This window comes from Ascaphus truei, chromosome 3 (genome assembly GCF_040206685.1).
Source record: "Ascaphus truei isolate aAscTru1 chromosome 3, aAscTru1.hap1, whole genome shotgun sequence".
NCBI classification, from domain to species: Eukaryota; Metazoa; Chordata; class Amphibia; order Anura; family Ascaphidae; genus Ascaphus; species Ascaphus truei.
In genome coordinates this window covers 345,137,887-345,156,954 of record NC_134485.1, presented here as the reverse complement: position 1 = coordinate 345,156,954, position 19,068 = coordinate 345,137,887, and the positions used below count along the sequence as shown (strand labels likewise).

Here is a 19,068-nt window from a genome sequence, read left to right as displayed (position 1 = left end):
AAACGGAGAGGTCTGTGGGCGGGAGACCATGGCCAGAAAGGGGCTGTGACAAGGGAAGGGGCTCTGCTGTATCCATAGTGATGGTCTAACCAATCAGACACAGGCCTCGTGATATAGAGACGCCAATCAAATGCGGCCGGAATAGGTGTGAGCCAATGAAGAGGTCGGTAGGCGGAGTTTCGCGCTAGATATGCGGTTCTCTAGCCTCTTTTAGCCCAGCGCTACACTGCCCTCTACTCTCTCTGGTAGCAGCCATCGTGAAGACAACATCGGAAAGCCGCCGCCATCATGTCCAAGTCTGAGGTGAGGCCCTCGCTCATGAGTTATTCGCATAGCTCCTACAATCCCATTCCATCCCCTTCCCTTTGTGTTCCTTTCTGTTGTACGTCTTTAGAAATGATTATATATAGCGTTATTATTTTTATATTACGGCTTGCGCTGCCTACATCCATTTGTGTATATATTCGCAGCGTGTTGCAGTAGCACAGCGCGTTTCATGACCAGTACTCCTATTTAAGTGTCTCTTTTTTGTACATAATGTGAATAGTCGTTCTGTGAGGAGAATAAGATTACCGCTTCCACCCCTCCCCTGGGCCGCGGTCGCCATTTTGTGCCTGCCGTCCGTCTCGCCCAGCGGCGCTCCCTAGTCAGCTCGCGCGCTGCATGTATGCGGTACGGGGGGGTGCTGCAATTCGCATTCGGGGTGCACCCCATCGTTTGAGGCCTATGCATGCGGATATTCTCTCCCACTCCTCCCTCGGGGTTCATTCCTTTGTCCGCCGCCATGTTGTGTGCCCCTCCCCCCGCCACTTCGGTGGCATCCATTGTGCGGGGCCTAGTTTAGCGCCGCCCTTCGTCCCTCTACGCGGTGACGCAATGACGCACCCACATGGCGCGCCGCACGTGTGACTTCCCTCGGCTGGATGCAGCCGGAGGGCCACTCTTGTGTAATAGTGACTTTGATATGCGTTTCTCTCCCAAGGAACCCGAGCAGCTGCGAAAACTCTTTATCGGAGGCCTGAGCTTCGAGACGAGCGACGACAGTCTGCGCGGCCACTTCGAGCAATGGGGAACCCTGACCGACTGCGTGGTAAGAACTACATCTACTTCACGGACCCCTTCCTGTATGAATGATTTCTAGTTGGGCCCATATAAAATATATATATTTATTTATTTTTATTTTCTCTATTATAAAATTAATTCGTGTGGATAAGTGACCCAGTTTGTTTGAAAGTCCTATTTCTTTACCCCAAATACAGTTGGGAGACCCAAGAATATCTGATGGTGTGCATCTAATATTCTTGTGTATCTTCCCACTGTATTTGTTTAACGTACTGACCCATCTATTGTCCCGAGCAGTCAGGTCTCCCGAATTATTGTAACTTTTTTTTGTGTGTTTTTTTTTTTTTTGTTTTTTACTGGGAACTAATACATTGAATTAGCTCGTTTTCAAGTATGTCCTGGACACAGTTATAATAAAACATGGTTGCATGAAATGAACAGCGGTAATGTATCCAATTTGCATTTATTATGCCACATAAGCACCTACATTGCTGATCGTGGCACTTTAGTCCTAAGTTGTTTTGGATTTATTTATTTTTAAAAATTTGGTCCTGGTAAAATTTAGCTTTGTTTCTACTGCACATGGTTTTCATACATACATACATACATACATAGTGGTTGACAAATCACCAAAAAATCTGCTCGCCACGATGTTAAAGCCACTCGCCCGGGGCGTGCAAATGTATAGTTTTGTCGAACAGTGTGTGTGTGTGTGTGTGTGTATATATGTATATATATGTGTATATATATATATATATATATATTGTTGATGCCTTTGAATATATCGTCAATAGCATTAACACTAGTTATATGTATCTTTATTCATATAACACCTGCCGTCTAATCAACACTTCATAGATGGACACTAGTGACGATGACCTGGTTTGTTTTTTTTTCTATTCCACTGATTTATTTAAAAAAAAAAATTCTCTTCCTGTCAGGTGATGAGGGATCCAAACTCTAAGCGTTCCCGTGGCTTCGGCTTTGTTACATACTCTTCAGCAGAGGAAGTTGATGCATCTATGAATGCCAGGCCGCATAGGGTTGATGGACGTGTCGTTGAACCCAAAAGAGCGGTTTCCAGAGAGGTGAGCTTGTGTATATAGTTTTTGTATGGCTTTGGTTCTCATTTAATCTGGAAATGTGATGGCTGATTCTTAGTTGTACCCTTGTAGGACTCTCAAAGGCCAGGAGCGCACCTTACTGTCAAGAAGATCTTTGTGGGCGGTATAAAGGAAGACACAGAGGAGCATCACCTGAGGGATTACTTTGAGCAGTACGGCAAGATAGAAGTGGTTGAGATAATGACTGACAGAGGCAGTGGCAAGAAGAGGGGCTTTGCTTTCATCACATTTGAAGATCATGATTCAGTGGACAAGATTGTCAGTAAGTATATTTTTGTTGACATGTTGATTGTTGGTGGCTCCATACAGCTGCTGATTGTCATTCGCTCGTTTCCTGTCTGTTTTATGTACCATATTTGTTTCATGTTTTTTAACAACTATTGTTTCCACAGTACAAAAATACCACACTGTCAATGATCACAACTGTGAGGTGAGGAAAGCACTCTCCAAGCAAGAGATGGCCAGTGCATCTGCCAGCCAAAGAGGTAAGTCCTTGTTATTGCATATTATGTTTCACCTTGTGTTTGCGGTCTAAGGCTGAGTTCAAGGTGGATGCAAGCCACAAGCTTCCGTGCATGGCTCCGTCGCGCACTCCTGCAGCGACTCTGTTCAGGTTGCAGGAGTTGGGTCGCGGCATTTGGGTGCGTGACGACTGTGTCACGGAGCTGGTTCGCTGATCCCGCCTCACGTGGTGCGACTGCAGCCCGAAAAATCCATTTCGGTTGTTGCAGCAAAATGTAGCAGTACCGCTGTACTTTCCCACCACAAGAAATTGCGCACATGGTTCGTTTAAAACCATGGCACTGTTCCGATCGCGCGCACATCGCGTAGTATCCATCCTGAACTCAGCCTAAGACTGAACTATAAATTGCATTCTCATAGGGCGGAGTAGCTCTGGGAACTTTGGCGGTGGTGGTGGCGGAAGAGGTGGATTTGGTGGCAATGACAACTATGGAGGTCGCGGTGGGAACTTCAGTGGCAACAGAGGCGGTGGCGGTGAGTTGTCTATGCACATTCACTAGCTTGCTTGTGTGGTAATTGTTTTGTTCTCAACATGCTGATATAAACTTTTGTGGTTGCAACAGGTGGGTTTGGAGGTCGTGGCTATGGAGGAGATGGCTACAATGGCTTTGGCAATGAAGGCGGCGGAGGTGGTGATTATGGCAGCAGCCCACCCTACTCTGGTGGTAGCCGTGGATATGGAGGTGGCCAAGGCTATGGTGGTACTCAGGGAGGTGGTGGCGGCGGCTACGGTGGAAATGGCAATTACGACGGATACAACAATGGTGGAGGAGGCGGAGGAAGTGGCTTCAGTGGTGGAAGTGGTGAGTGTCCAGATGACATCAGACATTAAAAAAATGTTTTAATATTTCAGAGTACCCTTTTAATATATCTTGTGCTTCCCAGGTAACTTTGGGGGCAGCGGTGGTGGCGGAGGCGGGTACAACGACTTTGGCAATTACAACACCCAGTCATCTTCTAACTTTGGCCCAATGAAAGGTGGTGGTGGCGGCGGTGGCGGAAGCTATGGAGGACGGAGCTCTGCACCTTATGGCGGTGGTAAGAATTTGTTGAGACCTATGCTTGGACAGGAGTACATATATTGTTTTACCTTGCCACAAATGCTGATTAAAAACCATCCTGTAATTTAATAATTTGCACTGAGAAGCCGCTTCAGATGCTTGGAGCAGCTTAAGTCATTTTTGTTGAACTTGTAAAATGCTTTAATGGCTGCTCTGTAGTGTTTCTTGCCTAAAATGACACTCTTAGTAGAGTAGGGTACTTGGCTATAAAACTCAAAGGCTTTTAAATGTTGCCTAATCCCACTTCGTGAGACATTATTTGTCTGTCTTAAAGGCCTACAATTCTAGTCACATGGTTGTCTTGATGTCACATCTTGCTAGAGGCTGACTTTGACAGCCACACTGCCCAGTATGGGAAGGGTCTCTTCAGGACAATCCTCTATATGCGCTGTACTTCTAGTCAAACAGCTGTTGGTTGTCCACCGTATCAGATTGGATAAGTTGGTTCCAACTACTTTCCTTCAGGTGGCTATGGGGGATCCAGTGGTGGTGGTGGTGGTGGCAGCAGCAGTTATGGCAGTGGAAGGAGATTTTAATCCCCTCCAGGTAAGATGCATATGACCTACTGTAATGTATCTGCTATTAATACAAGCTACATTAAATAGTCTCATACAGAACAGGCAACTGTCATTGGACCTAAGATGTTTGAGCACATGTAGATTAACACATTTATTCCATATTATTCAACAGGAAACAAAGCTTAGCAGGAGAGGAGAGCCAGGCAAGCGACAGGTTACTACAAAAGTTGAATTCAGCCAAGCACAGTTGTGGCAGGGCATAGCTGCTACATGAAGAAATGTGTTAGCGAAACATTAACGTGTGGGGAAAAAACACACAGGACTGTACTCGTGACAAATTAATTGTTTGAAGACTAGTTTGTTTTGTGGAAGTGTCAAGCATTCCTAAAATTGGGTTTTTAATGTATAGGTTTTTTTTTATTTTTTTTTTTGCAGCCATGCTGTTCAAGAACTGTAAAGATTGATCATGACGCCTAATAAATACTTGTGTTCTTTTTTTAAAAAAAAAAAACATGCATTGTGAATTTAAGCCTTTTTTAAATCGGCAGTGAGTTGTGGAAGTAGCTGTGCTTAAGTTGGGGCAAACATAGCTTTGCACTCTCAATGCTTCCCTTCTGGATCATTTTAGCTAAACTCTTTAGTTAAGTGCTTGTTGTACAGTGTTGAACTTGTTTTCATTTAAAAAAAAATTGGAAGACCATTCAGTCTATGGGACAGTTTCATCAAGCAGGTACAGTTTAGCGCATTCAAATCAACTGGAATTGATGTTTGCACGTGTGCCAAGTCATACAAGCACTTGAATCTGCCCCTAAATCTCTGCTGATCCAAAGTGAGGGAATCGGGGGGATATAGTACTTAACGTAAACTTTTGGAAAGTGATTCACTTCTATAGCTTTTTAGTAGGAACAAACAAATCCCAAAAGGCGAATTCATAACCACATTCCAAGCTTCTGGTACTGCATGTTTAAAAGGGAATTTGTGTTGCCTAAGTGAGGCCCCAGCCTCAACCCTGCAGTGAGTTGTGTATTTTTTATTTTTTTTTTATTTTTTTTTTTACACGATGCTCAGAATATACCTATTTTGTAGCCTGTAATTCTTGGAAGTATAATTTTTTTTATTTTTTTTTTTGCTCAACCCTTTACTACCATTAATACCACAGAACATGTTGGTTACTATTTATTTTTGGCAATATGGTTCTGATGTAGTAACCTGTGAGCCATCTCGTACTATATCAGCTGCATTTATATAGATGTAAATATAACTTTTACATTGCACCTCAAAGCTGCAATGGGTTTATTTTTTTACTTTAATGTTTCTGAGAGCTCTTGCACCACAACACAGTGCTGAATTGTTTAATGTAACTAGTTTTTCAGGCCATAACTAAGACCAGTAAATGTGTTACAGAAGGGAGAATGGTGCTTTTTTTTTTCCCCCTCAATCTTTGGCTTGTTTTTTTTTTGTTTTTTTACTGAGGCCATATTTTAATTTTTTTTGAAGGTGCAGTCCCCCATCTGCCCCCCAAAATAAGAATGACCCAACTTGAAAGGGAGTTTAAAGTGATCACTTTTTTTTTTATTATTACTATATCTATCTAGCTCCTTGCCCTGTCCTTACTAGAGCCAATAAAGGGGAGGGCTCTGGCAGTGCAAGCAAGTACTAAGACATTGCACCAAATGGAGAAGCCAGAGGGAATAACATTAACCCACCCCCCACCCATATATGTTTCAGATTGTTTAAAACAAAACCAATTGCTTTGGATAAGAGGCTTCTCTTTTTTTTTTTTTTTTTTGGCACTCTTAAATATAGTGCTGGCATTTTGTACACTTTGTTCCTAAGGTGAATTTTCACTTTAAAAGTAGATTACTAGACTTGTCTTAAAATAAAAGGGAAATGGTCCCAAAGGCTGCAATGGTGTTCATATAGCAACCTCTGCTTAGATTCTATCCCAGCAAGGCTCGGTGGCAAAAAGCAATGTTTCTCATCTGCTCTTAAGTGGCTGGAAGTCTAGTTTTGTCTTAGTGCGAGGGGTCTTTCAAATTCATGTTTAATGTGCTTTTAGGTATGAGACACCAATTTAATTGTTATGAGGAAAGTGCACACACAGCTGTACAGTACACAGAAATTGTCGGGCACAAAGTTTCCCCTTGTCATAGTTAAAGTAGTTTTTGGTAGACTAATACGTGAGTCTTCACGAAGCACACTGGTAATCAAACCAGCTTTTAAACTGACAACCAGTGCACTACTATCTAGCCCAGGTATGAAGAAATATAGAGGTGGTACAAAAGCATGCTAAGGTGAATAAATCTTGAGTGAGCATGGGAGCTGCACTGTTAACACTCGACTCGCAACCAAAATTCACTATAGTGATTGTGCTGGACTGCAGCACCCACTTTATTTTCTTTTATCGTAGCAGTCTAGTGGGTGGGGTTGTGGATTTTCCTATTTTATGTTGACATCTTCCTTCCTATTGTGGCTGGGAGAGCTCTCCAGCTGACCTGATAGTAGTAATTAACAAGTCTGCTTGGCATGGTCAGCTAACATACAAAATGAGCTAGCATGGTCCTCCTGAGGATGAAGACAGTCAGTAACAAAGTCAAAATAGCTAAAAGATCCAGAGGCTGCTAGCAAGCAAGATGTGCCCACCAGCTCAGACCAAACTTCCCTCAGCTGAGAGAGAGTAGCCGGGCATCCAGTAAACCAGATAAGAGTGCAGACTTTACGGCTAGCAAGATAAAGGGATTCATCAGCTCATCGGAAGGAGTCAGACCAGAGTACAGAGTCTTCATGTTAAGCCTAGCAGGCAGTTCGAGCCAGAAGGGACAGTTTTGTTACCTTGCTAGTAGGTAAGAACAGATTTTTTCCTTCCATTGTTTACTGGTTTCTTGTGACTTTGCAATGTATACATTCTTCGTAAAATCTGAGGAAGCTTTTACGTGACACGTTTTGAGTGTACGCATCTGTTAACTGTCGGTGGGATTTATACTTTTTGGTTTAGTGCATCACATCTAACGCTTCTTGTGTAGCACTACTCTGTACGTAACATGCTTATTAGCTTATCCCGCCCCATATAGCTTGTTTGGAGCACAAGAATGCTACTTGCATTACATTACAAGGTGCTGACTGGGTTACTGTCAATGACCGTACCTCCGTACTACTAATCACAAATGTACAGGGTTGGTCACGTACAAACAAACAAACAATGCATACATGTCCCTAATGAGGCCTGTGCTTGGGAGTTGGTGTGGGTTCTAGATGGCAGTGCTGTTACCTTTTTAAAAATGACCTTTTTAGAGACTAGGTCTTGTTTGCAGTACACTGTACATAGAACATGTAGTCTGTGTACCCTGTAATTTTAATGTAGGGCAGGCTTGATTTTTATATTTCTTGGGGACAGAAAAGGCTCTCATGATCTCTAGTGGAAGAGAATACACCTAGGTAATTAAAAGTTTGAGGTTAAGTGGGCAGACTTTTGGAATTTATGCCTTCTAACAGATTATGTTATTTTTAGGACATGTGGTTCTACATCCCGGATGACTCATTCATGCCATAGATTTCAGGATATATTTGGATCCTTCTTTCAAGGTAACTATTCCTTCTGCTTAGTTGCTTAACCTTCCCCCACCCCCCTCCATATCTAGTTCTACTGTATTTTGCTCACGAAAGCTAAATTAGTAATGTCTAACAGATTGTAAGGGATATCAGCAGGATGTGTAACATTCTCGCACTAAAGTATTTATATAAAAAAAAAAGTTGGTAGCTGTGTTGGACCTTTTTCTTCCATGTAGTAAGAAAGGGAGTGGCTGGTATAACTTGTCTGTCCAATTAAAAGTGATGTTACAAGCTTTCAAACCTCTGGGGTCCTTAATTGGGTTTGTCTGAAAGACTCAGTCGGGTACAAAAGCTTGTAACATTAGAACTACTTGTTGGTCCAATAATTGGTATCATACTTTGTTAATCCCTAAAATATTGTAAACCAGCACATCTACCCCACTTTCATTGTGCTTTACTGAAGCAAGGGTTCACACAAGGCTTCCATTCTTTAGCTTTAACTAACTCATACATGCAGATTCTTAACACTTATCTATCGTGTGTGTCAGAGTAACTGCACAATTGGAATAGGCTAAAATGGCACCTCCTTCCTAGATGTATTAACAAGACTAAGTTATGGTGAGTGTACAGATAAAAATTTCACTTTCACAAACCTGCCTTTCCCCATTACCTCTTGGCCTACAGTGCTTCCACTGCAGCCAGGGATTCTGGGTAATGACATGTACTTGGGTTTGTTTTTTGTCTGTACTTGTATTCGTAAGGAAATTGAATGTTGAGTTTGATTTCTGTGTCTATCATAAAAGGATTGCAATAGCTGTATCCAAACGATAAGTACCTTTTGGTCTTATGTATGCGAAACAAACACTTAACACTACTTCTCTCCCTGCAGGTAAAATTGAATGTTGGCGTTTGACGGTCCACACAAGTGACTTGGGTAGCTGCCGTGCAGCTTATTTTATGAAACCTGATTATTTTAATAAACTTTTTATTTTTTTAACTTTTATTCATTCTGTCTTTTGTTACATATTTCTTCTGCAGAGCAAGTGTAGAATGGAGCAGTAACCTTTGCAACATCTGTTCTGTCAAATTGAATTTACCTGGTAGACGACATAATTCAGAATTTAATAAAATGAGCAAACCAACAAATTATAATCCTGTAACTATCAAGGCCCATTTCTATTATTGCTAGTGTCAAATAGAAGTGATCATCTGGTCCAGGAAACTTATTGCAATAACGCAAGTAAAATTTATATTTGAGGGATGAACACCCTTGAACACTGGTACAATAAAGTATTATGAATAGTGTTTGGCCTTTTCTGATAAATCTTACACTGGTTTCTGAGTGGACAATAATGCCCTCCTTTCTGTATATATGTACATCACCCACAGAGTTTTTGTTTTGGTGAAAGTTTAGACTTTGCATGGCACTGGCATACAATCATGGTTGTATAAATGGAGTATTACGACTATTGGGTTATGCCTTGCAAAATAACAGATGGTTTTATCTGATTCCTTTAAGATATTGGAGCTTTTAATTGCACAACTGATATTAACAAAAACATGACATTAAAAATAAATTCATATGCAGGGGCAAGGATGGTGTTTAAAATCTTATTTGGCGTGTCAATTTACATATTCAGAACTCTGGAAAGTTGTTGCCATTAGTTACTCGTGTTTATTAACAGTCAACACAACAAGTCAGACGTTTGGATATTTATATCTCTTACGGTGAGATACATTGAAGTTAGTCAGGTGCCACTGGGCACCCAATTTATATTTTTACATTACCACAACATGGCACCTACCATTTTGAGTACAGTGGTCTGTGCACATGGGATCTTTTGACCGCAACAAAATTGCCACTGGCGCTGCCATAACTACTGACTGCAGGGTGAGTCGCTGCCAGTGCCTACAAGTCAGGCACCTCTGATGTGTAGGACATTGCATGGCTGCCAGCAGTGGAAAATGAAAGGTGTCCAGGGTGCTGCGCTTGATTTCTGGAGCAGTGGAGGTGGTGATGGCGAGGTAACCTGTGGTCACAAGTTATAGCTGCAGCGCCAGTATCTATTTTGGTCGTAGCCAAATGTCGGAGACCATTGCGGACAGGTGTTTTGCAGGGCATTGTGCATTGGTTCAAAAAAAAGAAGAAAAAAAACTGCTCAAAACCTTGGTATCATGTAAATTAATATAACAAGTGTGTAGGCGAGGCATAGGGGAATAAACAACCATGCACAAAAAAAGGATCCAAAGAACCCCAAATGTTGCACTCATCCACAAATATTACAATATGTCAGACCTAGTGGTCTCCAAACACAGTGTTGGTTTTAGCTGGTGTAATACACCACTGATATACAGCTTGTGTATCTGCTTTATGTATCAACCATAAGATAAGTGACTGGGTCTAGATATAAAGAATATATATATATATATATATTTTCCAATGCACACCATTTGCAAGTAAAAGTGCACCTTGACAAATGTCCCACTGGGGGACCGAAACGTCGGTTTTTGTCTTCTAGCAAATATAGAAAATGTATGATCTTACCTTCATGCTGTCCCTTGATGTTGTGTTGCAACCGGTATGGCAGTGATTTCCAACCTTTTTTGGGTTTGGAGGAACCCTTGAAGTATTTCGAAAAATCTCAGGGAACCCTTATCTGGCTGACACATATTAGGTTCGACAGGGGTCAGTCACAACATTCCATACCTCACGAGCCACCTCTATTTCCCACCTTCTACCCATGTATTTCTTTCCCATCCATCTCACTAACTCCCGCCTCGCGTGTATTTATCACTTGCGTCTCACTCTTACTTCCACTTTTCCTCACTCCCTCCTGCCCCCCTCTCTTCTCTCACTCGGGGAGGGGGGGGGGGTCTGTGGTCCATAGGAGGAACCCCTGAGACTGCTTGAAGGAGCCCCTGGTTGAGAATCACTGCGGTATGGTATATATCTATCTCTCTAGGTATACTCACATGCATATTGTTGTCTTTATATCTGCACTGGGGATCTTTAAACACATCACTAAATATTATTCACAAAGCGTGTTTAATATGTCAAAGTTTTATTATTTTGTGCCTTAGCTATGACCAGTCACTTATCTTATGGTTATTGATATCTATACCAGGTACACCACTCTGATATACAGCCTAGGTGTATTACACTAGCTAACATCAACACTATTTGAAGACCACTAGGTCTGACATATTAGAATATATTTATGGATGAGTGCAACATTTGGGGTTCTTTCTGATCCTATTTGGATATTTTTTTTTATGCATTGGTTGCAAGTTTGCATTGTAGCTGCTTGTGAGGTACCATTTATTTTCTATTTAAAATAAAAAGTGGCACTTTATTTTTTCCTGTGGTTCAAAATTACGAGCTACTTCATATGGAAATCGCTTCACTCTATCAGTGTTTCGCATTAGTCTTGCCCTATTACATCTTTAACAATTCAATTGGCCAATGAAGTGGTCAGTCCAGGCACCCCATCTCGGCGTGAGGGGCAAGAAACATGATACCATCTGATGTCTGCTTCAGCAGAAACTCCTCAGGTTGTTTGGGGTGGCCACTCTCCTCTCTCAGTGCACACAAAACCTCTTGCTGGAGCAGCTCCAGCTTCTTTTTCAGGTCTCCCATTTCCTTTCCTACCTTCTCTTGCTCCATCCTCAGTCCTTCTCGCTCTGTCTGTAGCTGTCCTAGTTCCCTCTCCAGGATGGAAATATTTTCCATCTTTCGCTTGCGGCAGTTTTGAGCAGCAACTTTATTCTTGCCACGCCTGCGAATGTCTCTGACCAAGGCCAGCTGTTGCTCTGTCAAAGAGTAGCGGGAGAGAAGCTCATTGAAATCTTCTACAGGCAGATTAACAATCCTTTCAGTGGGAAAGGGAATATTCATTGTGACTGCCCGCCTTTCATCCCGACTACACACCAGCTCCTGAGCCTGAGATGCTCCATATGGATGGGTGTCGGTGATGTCGAGTTCTGAGAGTGCTGGTGCTAAACGATACTGATCTTGGTAATTTAATGGGGGAAACATTTCAATATATTCTGATTGCAACCTCTGTGACTCTATACTCTCCAACTCTATGGACTCGCCATCACTAAAGTTCAGAGACAACCCTGAGTCGGATTCAAAGTCTTCCTGGCCCTTGTGTGGCTGCTGACCAGAGTGGACACTGGCTAAACCCACAGACATACTCATGTGGTCCACGGTAGGTGCACTCAGCAGCCCACTCATTGGCAGGTTCTTGGGAAAGTGGACCATGGTCCCCATCTGATTCATGCTGGATGAGATAAGCATGCCTGTGTAGGCAGTGGGGCCATATGCTGAAACCATGGGTAACGTAGGGAGCCGCTGGGGTTGACAGGTAATTGTGTCTACGTATTGGTGTTCAAAGCTCGGCATATTGTGATTCAAGTTTGGTGTCATGATTTCCCCATGAAAATTTCCATGTCCATATCCATAGGTGTGCAATATGGGAGCCTGGGTCCCATACCCACCAGTGTCACTTGTAGAGACACTCTGCATATCCAGCCCCTACACAAAAGAAAATATATGTTATAAAGAAGGGTTCTACATTTAATAAGTTATTCAGTAATTCATGGAGCTATTGTCTAGCATGCTAGAACCTCAGTAGAAATCCTTTGGTCTATTTCATCAGGTAAGTAAAGCTCCACAGCATAATACATTTTTCAGCATGTACAGATAAAGAAGCACGGCTTTCAATATTGCTACGGTGTTATGAGGTGCATATTTTTCTACCAGCAAAGGCATTCATAGTGTGATGCTCCCCAAGTGTTCATTACTGAATAGTGTTTTTTTTAGACTCCTCAAATAAAATAGTGCAGCAATCTTTTACTTAAAGGATAAGAGTGATCCATACGGCTTCAGATTGTCAGTCAGTTCTGGTCATGTAACTCACTTCAGGTTCCTTAGTATAAATCATTGGTATGAAAGCCATAAAGTAGGTGTTCACGCCATAAGATGTCAATGTTCTTAAGGCCTTTTTGACAAATAATGAGTGTTCTTTACCATCTTTGTCTTATTGAGCCCTGAACTATTTAAACACTTAAACTCTCAAGGGCAAAGAATATTATGGTATGAATTAGTTTAAATGTATGCAGCGATAATAGTTATATTGGACCAATATAAGATCACAACCTGCCAAAATGCTCTGCATGCCATCCAACAGTGATGGTGTTGTATAGAAGTTTTAATCTGTGCTCATCCTTGTATTATTACTTTGACAACCAAACACTGAGAAAGGATCATCACCCAATCTGCAGTATCAGCTTCCCCACTAGGGGAAAAAGCTTGCCTTCTAGGGCATGGGTGTCAAACTCACTTCATATGAAGGACTTGATTATTTATTTATAAAATGTTTTACCAGGAAGTAATACATTGAGTTGCCTCTCGTTTTCAAGTATGTCCTGGCCTGGGCATAGAGTTATTATGACACATGGTTACAAATACATGGCTACATTAGGTGAACAGGGTTATACATTATATATAAAGACATTACATTAGGTGAACAGCGTTATATATATATATATATATATATATATATACATATATATATATACATATATATATACATATATATATACACACACATTGCATGAACAGTTAAAGATAAAATAAGTTATAGGCGTATGTAACAGTTAACAGTCCACATTAAAATGCGAGACAGCTTTAGGTTTGAAAGAACTTCGAGTGGTGGTGGATGTGAGAGTCTCAGGTAGATTGTTCTAGTTGTGGGGTGCACAGTAAGAGAAGGAGGAGCGGACGGATACTTTGTTCAACCTTAGGACCATGAAAAGTCCTTTGGAGTCAGATCTCAGGTGATAAGTGCTGCATGTAGTAGGGGGTGAGGAGTTTGTTCAGACATGGGGGTAGCTTGCCCAAGAAGTATTTGAAGGCAAGACCGGAAAGATTAACTTTGTGCCTAGACTCAAGTGATGGTCAATCTAGTTCTTTGAGTATTTCGCAGTGATGTGTGTTGTAGGTACATTGGAGGACAAAGCGTCATATTGAATTGTCTAGTTGGCTAATTTGAGTTTGGGGTGCTGTGCCATATACTATGTCCCGATAGTCTATAATTGGTATTAGCATCTGCTGTGAGATGCACTTTCTGACCCGCAGGCTTCGGGAAGATTTGTTCCTATAAAGTACACCTAGTTTGGCATAGGTTTTGGATGTCAGGGTATCAATGTGCATCCCAAATGTTAAATGGGAGTCATTTAACATTTGCTGCTGCATTCCCTGAAGAAGAAACTTTCAGTTACGAAACGCGTTGGAAGAACTCATTGCTCATTTGCCTGACCCAAACCTTAGCCAAGCATACACTTGGTTTGTGCCTCCTCATCATTGCTTGCCGCCCTGTGTGTCTAACGCCGCCTTGGACTCTCCTCTACACTCCGGAATAGAGGGGAATCCTGTGACCACGGGACTGAGCGGCGCGCTGTTGGTGTTTCGAATCTGACCTGTGGGACTAACGGAGGTATCTGTGCCTTGTTACGGGACATTTCACGGGACATTTCACCGGTCCTCACCATCCTGTTACCCTGAGATGAGGGAGACGTGATTCAAGACTCCACGGAGGTTCCCTTCCTGGCTGATGACTGCTGTTATCCTGGTTCAAACTGCCTCCTCTGAAGAGCTGCGACTCCAGCCTTCTCTCTGTGTGGTAACCCCACTAACCCATTGCCTGTTTTATTCATTATTGATGTACGCAGAACCTTTAACCTTTTTAGTAAATTCATCTTTTTTACTTTACTTCACTATGTGCCTTGTTTTTGTGTCTTTCCTGTAGCATTAGGGGTGTCGAGCCACCCCTTCAAGAAAGGCTGCAGACGCAACTATAGAGACTTCCCTCACAAGGTCCAACTATTGTTTTATTTTAATATCACCTTTCACTGTGTTTATTATCCAGCACTGTATGTGGGACCATGTTTTAGCTGCGCACTGATCACCTTTTTCCTATAGTTACTGTGGAGTGTTTAGAACAAAAGCCAGATTGGAATTGGCTAGGGAAATTTTTCTTGGTATAGTAATCGCTTAATTGGGAGTGAACACATTTTTCCATTACTTAGTTTAGATAGTACAGCTCAACCCCCTTATAACGCTGTGCTTTGGGTCCAAAGAATCACATCGCGTTATAAGCAGATCGCGTTAGAAATAATGTCCAATTGTATGCATTGTACAATAAAGTATTTAAGATACCAATAATCGTGTTGTAAAGTATTCATAAGTACAAAAATCAGGAGCCATGCTTGCATCGCGTTATAAGCGGATTCGCTTGTAACGGATTGCGTTATAACGGGGTTGAGCTGTATTGGGAGAAGAGAGATTTGGCCTGTAGTTGGAAACAGTGTTTTTGTCCCAATTTTTTAATATTGGGACAACTCAGGCAGTTGTCCAGGTCTTAGAGATATGGCCTGCAGACAGAATAGAGTTGATTAAGGAAGCAAGCGGTTGGGCAATGGATGGGGCACCAAGTTGTAGGTACTTTGATTGCGTCAGGTCTACATTGGCTGCGTAGTTTTAATTTGAGGGGTGCTTATGTAATCTCTCCAGATACTGGGACAAATGGCAAATTGTGGGCAGTACAGTATTGGGAGAGGGTGGGGCTATAGGGGTTCTCCCAGATTGAGTTCATGTTTGTAGTTCGTGATGCGTTTTGCTCATAGGGAAGTAGCACACCCCACAAAATATTAATTGAATGTGTTAGCAATATCAGTGGGGTGTGTTAGAGTAATATCCTCCTTAATGATATCAGATGGTTGTTGATGGCTAGAAGGCTGGAATATAGTGTTCATGACCGTCCAGAAGTTACCTGGATTTGATTTATTCTGGTGAAGCTTGTCAATGTAGTATTTGGCTTTTGTGTGTCATGTTTAGATTTCATTGTACTTCATTCGAGTCATACATTTTCAAATTACGCAACTAATACATAGTAGTATTGTTGTATGCTACATGCCAGAATTATGCAATAACCCACATGCTCTTCTGAACTGCTTCTCCCCACGCATTCCCCTCCTCACTTGCTTATCCCCCCACATGCTCTTCTCCTCACAAGCTTCTCTCCCACATGCTCCCCTCCTCGCCAGCTTTTTTCCCTATATGCTCTTCTCTCCAGATTCTCTAATTTCCCCACCCCCTCACCAACTTCTTCCCTACATGTTCCCCTTTTCACCAGCTTCTCCCCCACATGCCCTTCTCACCAGCTTCTCCCCCACATGGTCTTCTCACCAGCTTCTCCCCCACATGCTCCTCTCACCAGCTTCTCCCCCACATGCTCCACTCACCAGCTTCTCCCCCTTTTTTGCCCCTCGCCACCTTCTTCCCCACATGCTCCCTCCTCACCTGCCTCTACTCTACATGTCCCCCCTCCCTTTCTCTCTCCCCCTTACATTCTCTTACTCAACCCCTCCCCTCTCATACTCCGCCTCTCTCTCTTACTCTCCTTCTTTTTTACTCCCCCCCTTTCTCTCACTCCTCTTCCACCCATTCCCCTCTCTTTCACTCCCCCATCTTTTTCTCTTACTCCCCACTCCCGTCTTTTACTCCCTCTCTCTCTTACTCCTCCCCACCCTATCTGTCTTATTCCCCTCTCCCCTCTCTCTTACACCCCCCTCCCCTCTTACTTATATAGCCTAGCTTTCTGGCAGCTACTTACTTTTCCTGGGCCTTTCCTCTGTCAGTCCTGTTAGTGCAGGCAGTGGAAAGGTTAATTCCTTCCGTAGGCCTGTGTGTGTGTATTACAGCCTTGGATGCTGTAATCAGTATTCAAGGGCGGGCCTAGCAACTTCTGAGGATGTCAATCTGGTTGGAACACACACTGTATGTTTGGGCCTATCAGTATCCAGATCTGGTTTGCTATGAGTCAGAGTTACAGACACTCCCCAAAGATTATAAATTCTGACATCCTCCCAAATTATTCATTCTTTTCTGTTCAGCACTCCAAAGAATGGAGTCATAGAAAAGGAGAGGCGTCTCTTCCTCCCACCCATGAGGGAATGGTAGGGAAGAGGAGAAGGCCTGAGTCAGGGCTCTGACTTAAGGAGAAAGTAACAGGAGATAGTGAAGCTACAGCTATGAGGAATGCCTGTGTTCTCTGTCGTGAGCTGACTGCAATAAACCATCAGAAAAGACAATGTGGTCTGTAACTGTCTCTGTATGGAAGAACGTCAGTAGGGGCCCATCCCCTGAACATCCACAGAGGATCCCTGCAGGCTGGAGGCGCTGCACCCACTGAGACCAAGGTAACCTGTCCATCCTGCCCTGTTTCTCCCCACACCACTGCGGAGCGCTCAGCCTTCCTGTTACCAACAGGTATGCACCACCAGACAGCGTAGCAGAAATGGCATACCCACCCCTATCTCACTTAGGGGCAGGGGTAGATGGGCTACACTTACATTCCCCTATTACGTTCCCTGGACAGCAGTGTCCTGTAGAGCAGGGGTGTGCAAACTTTTCAGTTCGCACCCCCCCTGTCTGCGCTCCCTCTTGCTTGTGCCCCCCCTCCTTACCTGCTCTCGGGCTCCATGCGTCATATGACGTGTTGCCATTTGACGCTGCGTTGTCATGGCGACGCATCGCCAAAAAGCTGGCTGAGAGCAGGTAAGCAAAGTTGCGAAGGCCTCACTCCTCCCCCGGCATTTAATTTACCTGCCTGGGGGGAGAGCGCAGGGCCTCTGCAACCGCTGTGCCCCCTCCCCTCCCAAGAAAAGCCAGCGCCCCCCAGTTTCCGCCCCCGTGCTGTAGAGAAGATCTGCCGGCACTGATTAGGAGCAGAGCGGGTGAGGTGAAATCAATGTGTCACGCGGTCGTAGCAGCAAGAGCACACAAATGCTAACCGGGCACTACTATTGGCCCGGCAAGCTTTGCGATAGTTCCTGCTACAGTTAAGCAGGGTAGCAGTGGGTGGCAGCTCTCCCGTCTTCCGGTAAAATTAAGTGATGAAGCTGCCATCTAATGCTACACCCCCGGTCCTGCTCTGCGGGCCAGACAAAAGTGCTACGTGAGCCTTATGTATGACCCCTATGGGCTTCAGTGTCACCTGTCCCAAACCTGCGTCTACTTGTTTGCTCCTCTAAAACCTATAAACCAGCTGCAGAGGACACAAGAACATATGGTTGTGTCTATAGTTTCTTTTATCGGTTAAAGAGAATTTATAACCACACTGGCTAAACTTCCTAAAACACCTGATAACTCACTATAGTAGTCGTCCTGTATTGATGGCCATGTCTTATTTCACTTCTTTTACAGTATTGCCTTTGCTTTCTCTTTTTCATGCTTATTAGGTTAGTTTCCTTAAAACGATTCCACCTGATTACTACAACTTTTGAATTACTGATAAATGTTTAGTTAACTTAAGCTGAGCTCATCATAGCTTTTTTTTTTTAGTGAGTAAAGACACTGACTCTGTAAACAACGACCCTAAGTTTGAAGCAGTGGGACCTGGTTCAATTCCCAGTGTCGGCTCCTTGTGACTTTGGGCAAATCACTTGATCTCCCTGTGCCTTAGGAACCAAAAATATAGATTGTAAGCTCATCTGTGCAGGAACTTTGTCTGTAACAATCCTATGTGCTGCATACTGTTAATTGTAAAGCGCGTTGAGTCGGAATAAGACGTTTAGCCGCAGCCATCTGGCTGCAACCAAAACGCCACCGATGATTCACCGTCGGGACACTTCGCTGCAGGGCAACTCTTCGAGGGACAATTCGCCGCGATGTCCGGTCCACCACACACCCGACCCAACAAGCCAAGCCAGGTCTGCCGCTCTGGCAACTGCAAGTTTAAATGTCCCGCACAGGACCGCTACACTCTGATCCGCCATCTTTGCAGTTGTCGGAGCGGGCGGTCGCTGCCGACCTGGTTTGAAGGGTACGTGGCAGTTGGGCGCAGGAACCGACATCGCGGCGAAGTGTCTCGCGCCAAAATGTCCCTGCAGTGAAGTGTCCCGGTGGAGTCCCCTTGGGAAAAAGAGCTATATGAAATAAAGTTATTATTATTAAGCAGCAGATACTGTATATTATGTGATGTTTGTTATTGTGCTCTTGTGAAATGGAGGAAGGCACCTAGAGAGACAGGGATATGCAGGGAAACGGAGGGAGGGAGGCGTGGAGAGAGACAAGGAATTCTCCCCAGCAGCTACGGGCCTCTCTCTCCTGGCCCCAACTTCCCCAAGGTAAGTGTGTGTATTATTGTTTGTATTTTGTGGAGGAAG

General features: G+C 43.4%; 2 protein-coding genes across 10 annotated transcripts in view; one reads left to right on the top strand and one right to left on the bottom strand.

The window, feature by feature from the left end:
- The first annotated feature begins 143 nt into the window (after positions 1 to 143).
- HNRNPA1 (heterogeneous nuclear ribonucleoprotein A1) lies at positions 144 to 8,833 on the top strand. 4 transcript variants are annotated; one of them, XR_012799972.1, is made up of 12 exons: positions 144 to 303; positions 983 to 1,090; positions 2,004 to 2,150; positions 2,238 to 2,448; positions 2,579 to 2,671; positions 3,069 to 3,182; positions 3,272 to 3,511; positions 3,594 to 3,746; positions 4,235 to 4,315; positions 4,460 to 7,130; positions 7,796 to 7,869; positions 8,726 to 8,833. XR_012799972.1 is itself a non-coding variant. In XM_075591757.1 (10 exons), the coding sequence occupies exons 1-9, from the start codon at positions 289 to 291 to the stop codon at positions 7,819 to 7,821; spliced, it is 1,107 nt and encodes a 368-aa protein (XP_075447872.1). In that variant the 5' UTR covers positions 144 to 288; the 3' UTR covers positions 7,822 to 7,869; positions 8,726 to 8,833. The 4 variants fall into 4 exon arrangements, 2 of the variants coding, with proteins under 2 accessions (XP_075447872.1, XP_075447873.1); XR_012799973.1 differs by lacking the exon at positions 4,460 to 7,130; XM_075591757.1 differs by lacking the exons at positions 4,235 to 4,315; positions 4,460 to 7,130.
- The window catches only part of NFE2 (nuclear factor, erythroid 2), a 66,289-nt gene continuing 51,677 nt past the window's right edge, over positions 4,457 to 19,068 (bottom strand). For all 6 annotated transcript variants that reach the window (XM_075591751.1, XM_075591752.1, XM_075591753.1 and 3 more), the window contains one exon: positions 4,457 to 12,373. In XM_075591751.1, coding sequence (XP_075447866.1) covers positions 11,309 to 12,373 — 1,065 coding nt within the window. In that variant the 3' untranslated portion in view covers positions 4,457 to 11,308. The remainder of the gene's footprint in view (positions 12,374 to 19,068) is intronic.

Excerpts from the sequence above, each read along its gene's own strand:
- HNRNPA1 (XM_075591757.1), top strand. Across the intron at positions 2,449-2,578 it reads TTCAGTGGACAAGATTGTCA|TACAAAAATACCACACTGTC; the intron begins GTAAGTATATTT and ends TTGTTTCCACAG. Across the intron at positions 3,747-7,795 it reads CTCTGCACCTTATGGCGGTG|GACATGTGGTTCTACATCCC; the intron begins GTAAGAATTTGT and ends TGTTATTTTTAG.